The sequence below is a fragment of the Protomyctophum parallelum genome (genome assembly GCF_964188405.1).
Source record: "Protomyctophum parallelum genome assembly, chromosome: 14".
Lineage (NCBI taxonomy): Eukaryota > Metazoa > Chordata > Actinopteri > Myctophiformes > Myctophidae > Protomyctophum > Protomyctophum parallelum.
In genome coordinates, this window is record NC_139709.1 from 35,116,886 (window position 1) to 35,129,885 (window position 13,000).

The 13,000-nt window shown below is 42.6% G+C and overlaps 1 protein-coding gene across 1 annotated transcript in view; it reads right to left on the minus strand.

Annotated features, from left to right (window-relative positions):
- The window catches only part of LOC310870455 (solute carrier organic anion transporter family member 5A1-like), a 39,885-nt gene that overhangs the window by 13,925 nt on the left and 12,960 nt on the right, over positions 1–13,000 (minus strand). The window contains exons 3-4 of the mRNA XM_083781684.1: positions 12,276–12,555; positions 11,648–11,863 (exon numbers count right to left, since the gene is read on the minus strand). Of these exons, the coding sequence (XP_083637810.1) occupies positions 11,648–11,863; positions 12,276–12,555 (496 nt within the window). The remainder of the gene's footprint in view (positions 1–11,647; positions 11,864–12,275; positions 12,556–13,000) is intronic.

The window sequence follows — 13,000 nt, forward strand, 5'->3', positions numbered from 1 at the left end:
CGGAATTCCAAATTTACTTGAGTAAAAGTACAAAAGTATGGGCATCAAAAACCAAATGTACTTAAAGTACTAAAAGTAATGCAGAATGTCCCATTTCAAGTTTTCAAAATGTATAAAAATCATACACATTTGTGATGCGCTCACAATGTGTGTTGTAGATTGGCAATTTTCAAATGGCTGAAATGTATATTGGGGTGAAGTGGTTACTGTACTGTATGTTTTGAAATAATAATCAAAACCTACAAAGTAACTAGTAACTAAAGTTGTCAAATAAATATAGTGGAGTAAAAGTACAATATTTGGATCCGAGATGTAGTGGAGTAGAACATTGTACTTAAGTACAGTAGTTAAGTACTAAATACAGTTACTTTCCACCACTGCTTATCGTGGAAACCTCACATGTCCAAAAACAAGCTCAAAACGCATCGCTTTGCACCGCGTTTTGACCTCGTGGATCAACTGCTTTTGTGTGAGGCTGCAGTATGACCACGTCGTAGGACATTCGTTTATGAAAAAAACCCAAAAGTTGAAATGTGGATATAAGAGGTTTCTGTCCGACAGCAGCGTTATAATAAGCCAAACTGATCACGGCAAACATTACGGGAGGGATATGGGGCCGAGGGAACCAGATATGTCCTAATTAGAAAGACTTAAAGTTGTGGAATTCCTCCAGCGTTTAAAAGTTAAAAGCAAAAACGCCACGGAAATGTGCTGGCGTGACAAGGCACTGCCAAGCACAGTCCATATTATCCAAGACTGACGTTCTAAACCCTTTTTTTTACCTCTGAACCCAATAGCACTAGCATATTTCGAATATCGTTGCTGTCGGGCGGAAACCTCTTACTGTATCTCCATGCTTTGATGCTTGTCGATCTGATACTTTTTTCAATTTTCGAACTCGAATCCTGAAAAGTGACCGTTTTGAACATATGAGGTTTAATGCCACCCAGTGTGAAGTGAGTGGCGTTAATCTCTAGAACCGACATTATTTTGGTGGAAAAGGGGCGAAAAGTGAGGCGTGTTGTTGTCTATGTACCATGTGTGTCAGGGGAGGCAGAGACTAGGAAAGCTGAGAGGGACGCACGCACACACACACGCAAGGATGGATAGACATGCACCCTGGATAATCAATCCCTTATCTAGCAGGAGAGGAAAAGCCCTGAGCGGACAGGATGGCACAGAGAGAGAGAGATTTCTGGTGTCATCAATTGATGACATCACACGTGGCTATTATTTGGTGGTTGGGTTGGATCCTAGATGCATGGATTTGCAATATTCACATGCAAATTGTTCAATGCATTACATTATAAGTGAATGAGTACCCTGATGACAGTCACAGTACTGACATCATATAACTGAGGGGGGCACAATGAATTAGTATAGGATGATCGTATCGTCATGGCAACATGCTGACATAGCACTGCCTCCTTAGAACGTCCCCTGGTGAGCTGCCAGCCTCACATTTAACGATAGGGACTGTGTTTGTGTGTGTGTGTGTGTGTGTGTGTGTGTGTGTGTGTGTGCGCGCGTGCGTGTGTCTGTGTGCGAGCGTTTGTTCAGCAGGGATCGATAAGGAACTGAGAAGGATAGCGTGCTCCGAATAAAACTCCTCAGTCCTCACTGTCAGGTGAAACACGGCGACCGCAGCAGGCGTTACTGGAGGAAACGCAGGGTTGCACCATGTGCTTCCCAAACAGTCATTTCAAGGACCCCCAGATTGGTGTGCATTTGGCCACGGCCGGCCTCAGAACTCAGAGAGCGTACAAATGGACCATTTGGTTCCATCTGTACGCTCTCCGAGTTACAGATCTGTAAGGGTCCATTTGGTTTGGGGAAGAAAAAAACACACCACAATTAAACCATGAATTGCCATTATTTGTCCAACAATGAATAGTCTAAAATGAAACAAAAGAAAATCTCATAATTGTGAAAGAATTGTGTGTGTAAGTTGGCACATTAAAACTTCAAGTGCTCTCAGGGTAGCCTACTTTCTGCCTGGCATCATCAGCCCTGGAACAGAGACGCTCTTATAGGAGGTTACAAAGGAATATTGTGCTGAATAATTCTAATGGGTTTATGTTAGGCCTTTGGGCATGATGGTGAATTCAGGGCAACAGAACGCGCTGCTTAAATAGACCAATACGTTCCCTTCCCACTGTGTTAAGTGTGCCGCGCCGCTGCGGCCCACACACAGACACGCTCGCACACACAGACACGTGCATGCACACACAGACATGCGCACGTGCACGCACACACGCACAGACGGCCATGTCCATGAAAACGAGACCAAAGGAAGCGACTAATATAAGGCTGCATGATCATGACACAAACACATGGGTTTCCCACTGTCCCAATGCACTCCCCAGCTAAATGTGTAAATATAGCATCAAAGTCTGTTTTATTACTCAAACCCTATAGCTCTGGTCCTTAGCGTTAGGAGGACGCTTCTTAACGCTATGGTACATTTAACTTCCTGCACTTTTGCTACTCACCAATACAAAGACGGTTTTGTGGAGTCGAAAGCCTACATTTTCCCTAGTGGGACGTACTCTCAGCCCCCCACCACACAATACCAGCAGTACTAGAGGTCCTGGTAGGAGATAAAACAAGCAGCACTAGAGGTCCTGGTAGGATATAAAACCAGCAGTACTAGAGGTCCTGGTAGGATATAAAACCAGCAGTACTAGAGGTCCTGGTAGGAGATAAAACCAGCAGTACTAGAGGTCATGGTAGGATATAAAACCAGCAGTATTAGAGGTCCTGGTAGGATATAAAACCAGCAGTACTAGAGGTCCTGGTAGGAGATAAAACCAGCAGTACTAGAGGTCCTGGTAGGATATAAAACCAGCAGTACTAGAGGTCCTGGTAGGATATAAAACCAGCAGTACTAGAGGTCCTGGTAGGAGATAAAACCAGCAGTACTAGAGGTCCTGGTAGGATATAAAACCAGCAGTACTAGAGGTCCTGGTAGGATATAAAACAAGTAGTACTAGAGGTCCTGGTAGGAGATAAAACCAGCAGTACTAAGGTCCTGGTAGGATACAAAACAAGTAGTACTAGAGGTCCTGGTAGGATAGAAAACAAGCATTACTGGAGGTCCTGGTAGGCAGAGCCATCTAATAGAAGAGTTGCGATATTGAGGGGGCAGAAAACAGCCCTGTCACGTGGTTCATGTACTCGGACTAGCCCATAGACTGCAATGCATTCCGTAAACTTCCAGTTGTCCCCATTTGAAGCTTTCAAATAGGGACAAACCAATAGAAGTCTGTAGAAGAGCCGCCATTGGACTGGCCCCATGAAGTGAACGGAGTTTGCGTAACTCTGTCTTACTCTATGGCTCTGCCGGTAGGATGAACAACCAGCAGCGTACGTTTAATGTTAGAGATGACCGAGATCCGATTATTTGCAGGGTCATATCAACCGATACTGACTCTGATACCAATATACAGGTATCACATTCTTATATTATATATTGAACTAATTTCTGCATTTTTAAATGGGGTCATCTTTGTTTTGCGAAAGTAGATAGATGGTAAGCCCCCTCCCCACTAACAGCTGACACTCTTAAAGACAGAGACAGGCAGATTGGCTGCTCTGCGAGTACAATGCAATATTGTTGAAAATATCTGGATTATTTTGAGATCGGTTCAATACCGAGGTGGCATTTTTATGGCCGATATGGACGATTTCAATATGCTCCCAAATATATTGTGCATCTCCATTTAATTTGTTAGAAAGGTTTTGTCAGGAAAGCAGAATACGAATTCAGGGGGCATACAGTCCCATTTAAGAGAGAAACATGCTTATATCAGCATTGTTACACATGCATGTCAACCCCACTTCATCCAAATCTGTATTATCACTTGAACCCTACATACAGTAGGCTACATAGACTATAGAACCGAGTCAAACCAAATATAATGAACTCAACAATTCCAAGTGCTCGTCAGGGTGGGGGGTCCCCAGTTCAGATATACCGTAATTTCCGGACTATAAGCCGCACCTGAATATAAGCCGCACCAGCCAAATTTAGGGAAAATCCCATATACAAGCCGCACCGGACTATAAGCCGCACCGGACTATAAGCCGCAGCTACGTTAGCTCAGAGCCTGAGATGGCTCTGCGTTAGCTGTAAAAATCCATAGATTAGCCGCACCGTTGTATAAGCCGCAGGGTTCAAATCATGGGTAAAAAGCCGCGGCTTATAGTCCGGAAATTACGGTAATTATTTTGGGCAGTCGCCAGTTCAATTATTTTGGGGGGCCGTGACCTGAAAAGGTTGAGAACCACTGCTCTAGAGTCTAGCAGACCACTGCAAAATTGTCTCTGCAATGTTCTGCAACGGTTTGGTTGCACATCACATTGCATTGGTGTGGACTGGGCTTAAACATGGGATCATGGGATGTGACAAAAAGATGATTCAGAGATGCTCTATGAATGTTGTTTTTTGAGACAACAGGAAGACAATAAAAAAGGATCTAATAAAACTAATCAAATAAACAAACGGCAAAACCCCAAAATTACAAGACTAGAGCCATGCAGGCCAGTATGTCACTTTTGCATTATATTATACATATATATATATATATATATATACAGTATACAGTATATACACATATATATATACAGTATACAGTATATACACATATATACACATATATATATATATATATATATATATATACAGCCCCGATTTAGAACCACTTTTAACCACTGCGTCCCTATTTTGAGCGACAGGAGAATAGACATTTCCAAAAATGATCAAAAACAGACGATAGACAAGCTCACAATGCAGCGCCACAAAACTATACCGGTCAAAACGTCAGTAATCCATCTTCCCTTCTTCTCTGGAGTCCTGCCTCAAAGCAGACCAGAGGTAGAAAACTGTCGTTCCCTGATGTCATCGCTAGGGACACATGCATCAGTAAGCAGGAACTGGGGGTGGCAATGAAGGACCGGGAAGTCTGGCGTGGCATTGTGAAATCCATGATCTCGATCGCGGTCGAAAAATGATGATGATGAGGACTTCCCAAAAATCTGGCTTTGGTCGGCCTCTAGTCTAGTGCAAATAAAGCTCTGCTTTGTCCAAGCGTGATGTCAATCCCTTATTTCTATTACCCACGGCGAGGAGGGCAGAGCCCACACAGAATATAGTCTCATTGTGTTTCTGCTGGTCAGGTCCAACCCAGACCAAGGCATGGCAATCTGACTCAACCACTGGAATGTAAAGCTTAATTTAAAGTAGACCTGGCTCCGTTAGCTCAGTGCATCTCAACCTTTTTCATTTCAAGGAGCCCCAGTGGCATTAGGCCATGTACGGACCCCCATTTTATACAGTTTTCTTTTCTTATTATTGTATTCTCTTGGACGGTGGACCCCAATCTACACTGTGACATCAGAGATCATTTAACTATGAGGGTGTACAAATGAACCCCTAAAATGTATTTTGTGTTTACTAGGTCTGCTGGACAGGGTCTGTTAATTGTTCCAAACACTAAACTTAAAACAAAAGCCTTTTAGGTTGTTGCGCCAACACTGTGGAATGCTCTTCCTCAAGGTCTTGAGATCTGCAGCCTCTGTGGAAATTTTTAAGAATAAACTCAAACTAACTAACACTAACTAGTTAGTTTCATGATGTTATTTCCATGTTTGTATTGTTATTTGCTGTCCTGTTTTGAGATAAATTGTATAGGCATTTTCTGTTCTTAGGTATAAATTATATTCTCTGGCCAGAGAATATAATTGACAGTATACCTCAGTGTGTTCCCAGTACAACCAGTCTTCTGCTGTTGACCAGTGCACAGCTCCAGTTGAACCTCGGTGCCCATCAGGGATGGGATTACATGAAAGTGGGTCTTGTTCCTTGCACAGATTATTTTCCCCCTGAACGGGTCAGTGGGTTCAGCCTTCTGGTCACAAGCCAGCTTCTCAAAGCTCTCTACACTGCTTACTGTTGTATGTGCATGGGTGGGAGTGTGTGTGTGTGTGTGTCCACAACTAATGTAACTAATTCTCAACACACTGCTCAGTCAGCGTCGGCTCAAACCTCACAGGTTCTCAATGTGGGTGGGGATCCAGGCAGGGACCAACCACCAGGTTCCCCAAATGGACCCTTACAGGTATGTAACTCTGACAATGACCAAATGGACCCTTACAGGTTTGTAACTCTGACAATGACCAAATGGACCCTTACAGGTATGTAACACTGACAATGACCAAAAGAACCCTTACAGGTATGTAACTCTGACAATGACCAAATGGACCCTTACAGGTCTGTAACTCTGACAATGACCAAATTGACCCTTACAGGTTTGTAACACTGACAATGACCAAAAGGACCCTTACATGTCTGTAACACTGACAATGACCAAATGGACCCTGGGGTGGGGTCCCAGAGATGACCCCAATCCCAGAGGGGTACATACTAGATACTACATAGCCAAGTCAATGCATATCGTCTCTGCTCAAAAGCAGCAGATCTACAAGCTTGGGTCTGTTACCCCTACAACAACACAAAAAGTCAAATTTCTTCCCGACAGAAACAATAACAAACTAAAAATAAAATAAACAGCCCCCCCTCATGCATTTAAAAGGTCAAGTTCAATCACCAGGATCAAGGATGTGCGTTTTCAACGAATAGTTGAAAAGGAGTTTGAAGTTACTTACCAAACCAATTATTGGTTCGGTTCGGTCCTCAGGCATAATGCCCGAATATGGCATATGTTGTATTGTTGACATGTCAAGATTCCCCAAATGTATTTGTCTGCAGAGCCCTATCTGAAAATGGACCCATGCGGTGATCATGCGGCCTAGTCGCTCATCTTATTGTGGGCTTATGTTTTCGTAGACCTGGCCGCCTGGGTCTCTTGCAAAATCTGGCAACACTGTAGTGAATCATGTTGTATAGACTGCTGCACTGTAACGTCACAGCTGCGTTTACAAGTATATATATATATATATATATATATATATATAGGGTAAAAGGTACATCACCGTCACATGGGAGCATGCCAGGAAGGATGCTTCCCCTCTCCAATGACCTTCATCAATCTGCGCTCATATCATACGCAACATACTGTAAGTGAATGAGGAGATCACTCAGAAGAGGGACATGAATATACGGTGCTCCGCTATCTGGATGCCGTTCCTGCTGACTGGACAGTTTGGTCTCTGATGTCGCAGCAGACGACATGCATTCCTCTCACCTCACAGTGGAGAAAGTACTTGGATTTATAGTGAAAATGTTCCTCCTCGTTGACTTCAATGTTAAAACAACATTTTAAAAGCCCTTTATCTCAGATTATTTCCCCAGACAGCGTATTTGATCAAAACAAGCTTTATTCAAGGCTCATAAGTGAAGTGTCGCTGGTCGCAAAGTTCCTCGGGTTGGCCACGATCCTCCCATGGGAGGACATCTTATTCATTTTACTCTCTACATCTTCTATTTTATCTAAATCTTTGCATATTCTTGTTTATCTTACTCTGTGCATAATTCAAGTCAATACTAAACACTGTGAACTTAATCAGGCTTTTCACATAAGAGCCTGGTTACTGTAGGTGCAGAGAGTGCAAAAGGCTTGCGTTCTATTTAAAGGAATGCACGGGTCAATACATTTAGGTCAATGTGTCTGAATGCTGCAAAAACACATGGAAACCTCGTAACAAATGTTCCGTAAACTTCCGTCTGCTTCACTTCCGTGAAGGGCAGAAACCTTCTATCTCAAAATTTCTCTCTCTCTCTCTCTCTCTATATATATATATATATATATATATATATATATATATATATATTCCAAATTTGACTCCAAATTTGAAGTCATGAAAACAATTAAAAGCAACAATATCACCAATTAAAAGCACCAGAATTGATTCATCACAAAAAAGCCAAGGCTCGTTTCCATTGAGATACATATTTAAAAAAAACACCCAACAGAGTGACTACCGACAACCGTACAAAAAAAACACAATATGAACTAGAACTGCACTCTGTCGAGTGCATACTTGCTTGTTGCACACTAGTAGGCCATAAATGGCCAACTAGTGCGCAAGCAGAGCGAGCAAGTCCTTTCGACCGCTGTAAACTGTCAAATCTCAGTATCTCTGTGAAGGAACGTTTGAAATGATTAATGTTTGGATGTAACTATTTGCTACCTACCTACTTTATGCATATAAACACCTAGTATTATTAAGTATGGTTCAAGTTTCTATCTATATAAGAAATACTGTTTTATCGTTGTAGATATATTCTGGATCCCTTTTTAGTTTTTCAGAGTATACGTATGACTAGCTCTAAATTATGACGTAAGAAATATATATAGTATATAGGCATATACTATATACATATATACTCTATACTGTATAAAGTGTGTAGTTGTGAATTGATTAGCGGTATACTGTGGTTACTTTGCGCCAAAAACCGTGACAGCTGTTCCGCCATTTGATGTTTATGCATGAAAACAGCAAATCTGTGCCTGGTTTGCTGGGACCAAATGACCACAAATGACCATATTTCTTACGTCATACGTATACTATATATATAATCAGTAAAAATAAAATAGCAAATTGTGCCTGATCTGCTGGGACCAGAGTACGTGGTGTGTATATGTATGACTAGCTCTAAATGATGACGTAAGTAATATATATAGTATATATATAGTATATAGGCATATACTATATACGTATACATATATACTTTATACTCTATACTGTATAAAGTGTGTAGTTGTAAATTGATTAGCGGTATACTGTGGTTACTTTGCGCCAAAAACCGTGACAGCTGTCCCGCCATTTGATGTTTATGCAAGAAAACAGCAAATCTGTGCCTGGTTTGCTGGGACCAAATTACCACAAATGACCATATTTCTTACGTCATCATTAAGAGCTAGTCATACATATACACACCACGTACTCTGGTCCCAGCAGATCAGGCACAATTTGCTATTTTATTTTACTGATTATGTATATAGTACATACGTATGACTAGCTCTAAATGATGACGTAAGAAACATGGTCATTTGTGGTCATTTGGTCCCAGCAAAACAGGCACAGATTTGATGTTTTTCTGCATAAACATCGAATGGCGGGACAGCTGTCACGGCGGAAGAGACCGGGCTAAAACATTACTTGCGCGCTCTGCTTGCACAAGTAGCCTAATGACATTTAGAAGCTTTAGAACACTTCCCTGGGGTCTTTATGTGTGTAATATGTGGTTTTAGATATTTTAGATTGTAGCAGTGAGCACAGTGTCTCTGATGTCATGGACACTGGTCTCACTACCTTCCTGGACTACAATTCCCATCATTCTTTGGTGCACTGTTCCTCCTTTTGGATAGGGGGAGGGCTGTCTTAGAGACAACATGTAGTCCAGGAAGGAAGTGAGCCCAGTGTCCATGACATCAGAGACACCGGGCTCACTGCTACAATCTAAAATATTTAAAACCACATATATTACATACATAAAGACCCCAGGAAAGTGTTATAAAGCTTCTAAACGTCATTAACATATATTTTTTTTGCAAAAAGGGTGAAGTGTCCCTTTAAGGACACTTCGACAATAACTCTGGAGGAGCCCGGGATCGAACCTCACAATCCCATCCGGCCACTCTGCCGCATTCTTATGCATTGTATCAAGGCTCTAGTGTTCTAATGCATTGTATTAAGGCTCCAATGTCTATTCTAATGCATTGTATCACAGCTCTAGTTTCTACTCTAATACATTGTATCACTTACCATTGATCAATAGACCCATTCAAAGCCAGGGGTATTTATATCACTTATCAGACAGACACATCACGGCTGCTTCAGTGGATAACAAACGCTGCCAGCCACTAAAGTTTTGATAGCACGGCAGTTTCATAGAATAGAGCGGAGCATCCTAACAATGGCTTGGCTATCTGCCCAAAACAGCTAGGCCAATACAGTGTCGCAGAAAAGGTCCTCAAGACATTTATATTTGAGGAAAAGTAGCAATAGCACAATGATGACCCCCTTCTTACCCACCTGACACAAGCCGAGACCCCCCCCCCCCCCCCACACACACACACACTCTTGTTTTTCAAACATGTTAACCATTGAAGCTCTATTGTATCGAATAGCAAAAACAACTGATCTACAGGATCACAGTGCATTGTGACACGCAGAGTTGTGTTGACATGTTTTCTCTTCCAACTTTGTTAAAAATCTTGTAAACCTTTATAATAATGATTATTAATAATAATAATAAAATTGTGCAACCTCAATTACAGTCTAAGTACCTCAAAAGGTGTGCTCACGTAAATACTGTATACTTGAGTTAAATATATGTAGTACCTTTCCACCACTGGCTATACAATCTACCACTAGCAGCCACCACCAAGTGCCCTACACTACAACACATCATCTGGGAAGAGGACAGCACTTTAACACCACAGACTGTAAACGTCTACACTAAGCCACTTTAGTTTTGATAACAGTGCCATTTTCTTTGATAATAAAAGAGGACGGACTCTATATAGCCGCTGGGCGGCTGCCAACGCAGCCTGCAGATGTATCACCCTCAGAGAAACGTTTTCAGCTGATGAATAGTGTTCTGTGAAGTCTTCCTCTGCAAGTACTGTCTACTTGCAGCTCTGGAGCCTCCCATTAGACCTCAGGTTCGCTAGCTCCATAGCCATTTTAAAATCTAAACTAAAGACCCATTTTTATAGAAATTTATTTTATAATCCCCTAACAGCAGAAATGTATGCATCTATTCTCACAGATACCGTGTGTGTGTGTGTGTGTGTGTGTGTGTGTGTGTGTGTGTGTGTGTGTGTTAGTTGCAAGTTGCAATCCTAGTTAAATGTTTGTAAAACCTCAGTTAAAATTTTACTCTGACAGTTTACAAATGGAACCATTTGGTTCCATAGAGTTACAGACCAGTTAAGGGACCCCGATTGGTCCCCTGACCAGATGTTGAAAACCAGTGCAGTAGGGGTATGTCGTTGCGTTTAAGGTGACATTCCAAGGAGCATCTAAAAGTCTTCTTTAGGAGCGTTCAATATCACAAGACACACACACTCCTCCCTGAGACACATGCAAACTGCTTTAATGTCGTCCCGAGGTCACTTCGACCTTCTGTGCTTATGAGACAGCTACTCAGACTTGCCCCTGTCTCTTTCTTGTGAGGACCAGGAAAAGCTTCCTCCCAATGTCTTTCTGAAATTCGACTATACACAAGTACAAACACACACGCACGCACACATAAAACCTGCCACCTTTGGGGTTGGGTTCCTTTAGGATTTATCGATTCTGGTTCCTTACCGATACCCTCTTAACTTAAGTGGTGATCATTAACGGTTCCCTTTAACGATTCCAAATGGATCCTTACGGGTCTGTAACTCTGAGAGTGAACAAATGGAACCAAACGGACCTCATTTGTTCACTCTCAGAGTTGTGACTGTCCTTGAAGTTGAAATGACTGGTATTGTAATTGTATAGCAGACGTGAAGCCTAAATACCAGCTCTGACGGTGTGATAAAGCTGCTTCCGGAAACTAATGGTTCCTAATGTGATGGAAAATGATTCCAGTTCCTCAATGTTGGATCCAGTTCCTAGTGTTCCGGATCCCAACCCTAGCGACCCCCCCCCCCCCCACACACACACACACACACACACACACACGACGTACCTAAATACAGCGATGCGTTTTCTTTCTTGACGTTGTCGTCCAGGTAGGTGGGCCCCAGGGTGTAGATGGGGGTGGAGCCCATGCCCACCAGGATCTGGGCGATGACAAACAGCGCCACATAGAGGTTATGCTCGTTGCCCTCCTGGTCTCTGGGGCAGGACGCCATGTCCAAGCGCTCCCGCCCGCTGCCGTTCATGTTGCTGTTCATGCACAGACCTGCCACAGATAAGACTCGATCAATAAACAATAAATAAATATCTTTGTTATAAAGGTGAATTGATCATTGAATAAAACATTCCAATCATAATTGATCTCTACTTTGGGCGAAAAATTTGCATCAATTGAATCGACATAATCGATGACGATAATAGATCCCCATTTTTGGCACGTTAAAGGCCAAAAGCTGTAAAAAGTCAGAACTAGTTAAATTAGCTGGTCTACAGCTATGGGGATTTAAATAATTTTTGTATAAAATAATGCTTATGTGGTTAATGAAATTGCTAATATACACATTATTTTATTTTTTTTATATTTAAAGCACTACCCTTCTCGATTATTCATCTAATCGAATCAACAGAATAACCGCTAAAACAAAACAATGAAAACCAGTCGCGGCTCCAACACGGACCCTCGTTGCCCAGAGACGAGTTGACCTCCTTGATCTGGTACGGCGGCGAGATGAAGTGGGGCAACGAGAAGAGGGCGGCGCCCACGGCGATCAGGATCCCGCCCACCGCCAGCCAGCGAGGCCGTTGGCCCCGGCCTCCGAAGTAGCTGATGAAGACCACCACCACCAGGCTGCCGATGTCGAAGCAGCTGACCAGGAGGCCCGACTCGGAGCTGCGCAGGCTGTAGCGCTTCTCTATGGTGGTGATGACGCTGCTCAGGTAGCCCGACACCATCAGAGACTGGATGGAAGGGGAGAAAGAAAATGTCATTAATTATATTTAACCCATTCAGGCCAGACGTCGAAATAAATTTGAAAAAAAAAGGGATTTTATGGCGTTATCTATTATTATATTATATTATCTATTAATCTATCAACTGCATCACTGCATCTATCTGCATCTATCAACATCTATCCATTGGCTCCGCCAATGGATAGATGTTGATAGATGTTGCCAGGTCCATTGTTGCCAGGTCTATGAAAACAAGCCCACAAAAACTGACTTTCTACAGCCTACTTACACACACTACCACTCACTTACAATACGCGGACCTGGCGACACTACATCCCCAACACTACATCCCGCTCCGCCTCCACCATGTGCCCCACGAGTTTCTATGCTACACATACAACTTCCGACAACACTCCCGGAAGTTGCACGAACGCACGCACACCGCGCACGCACG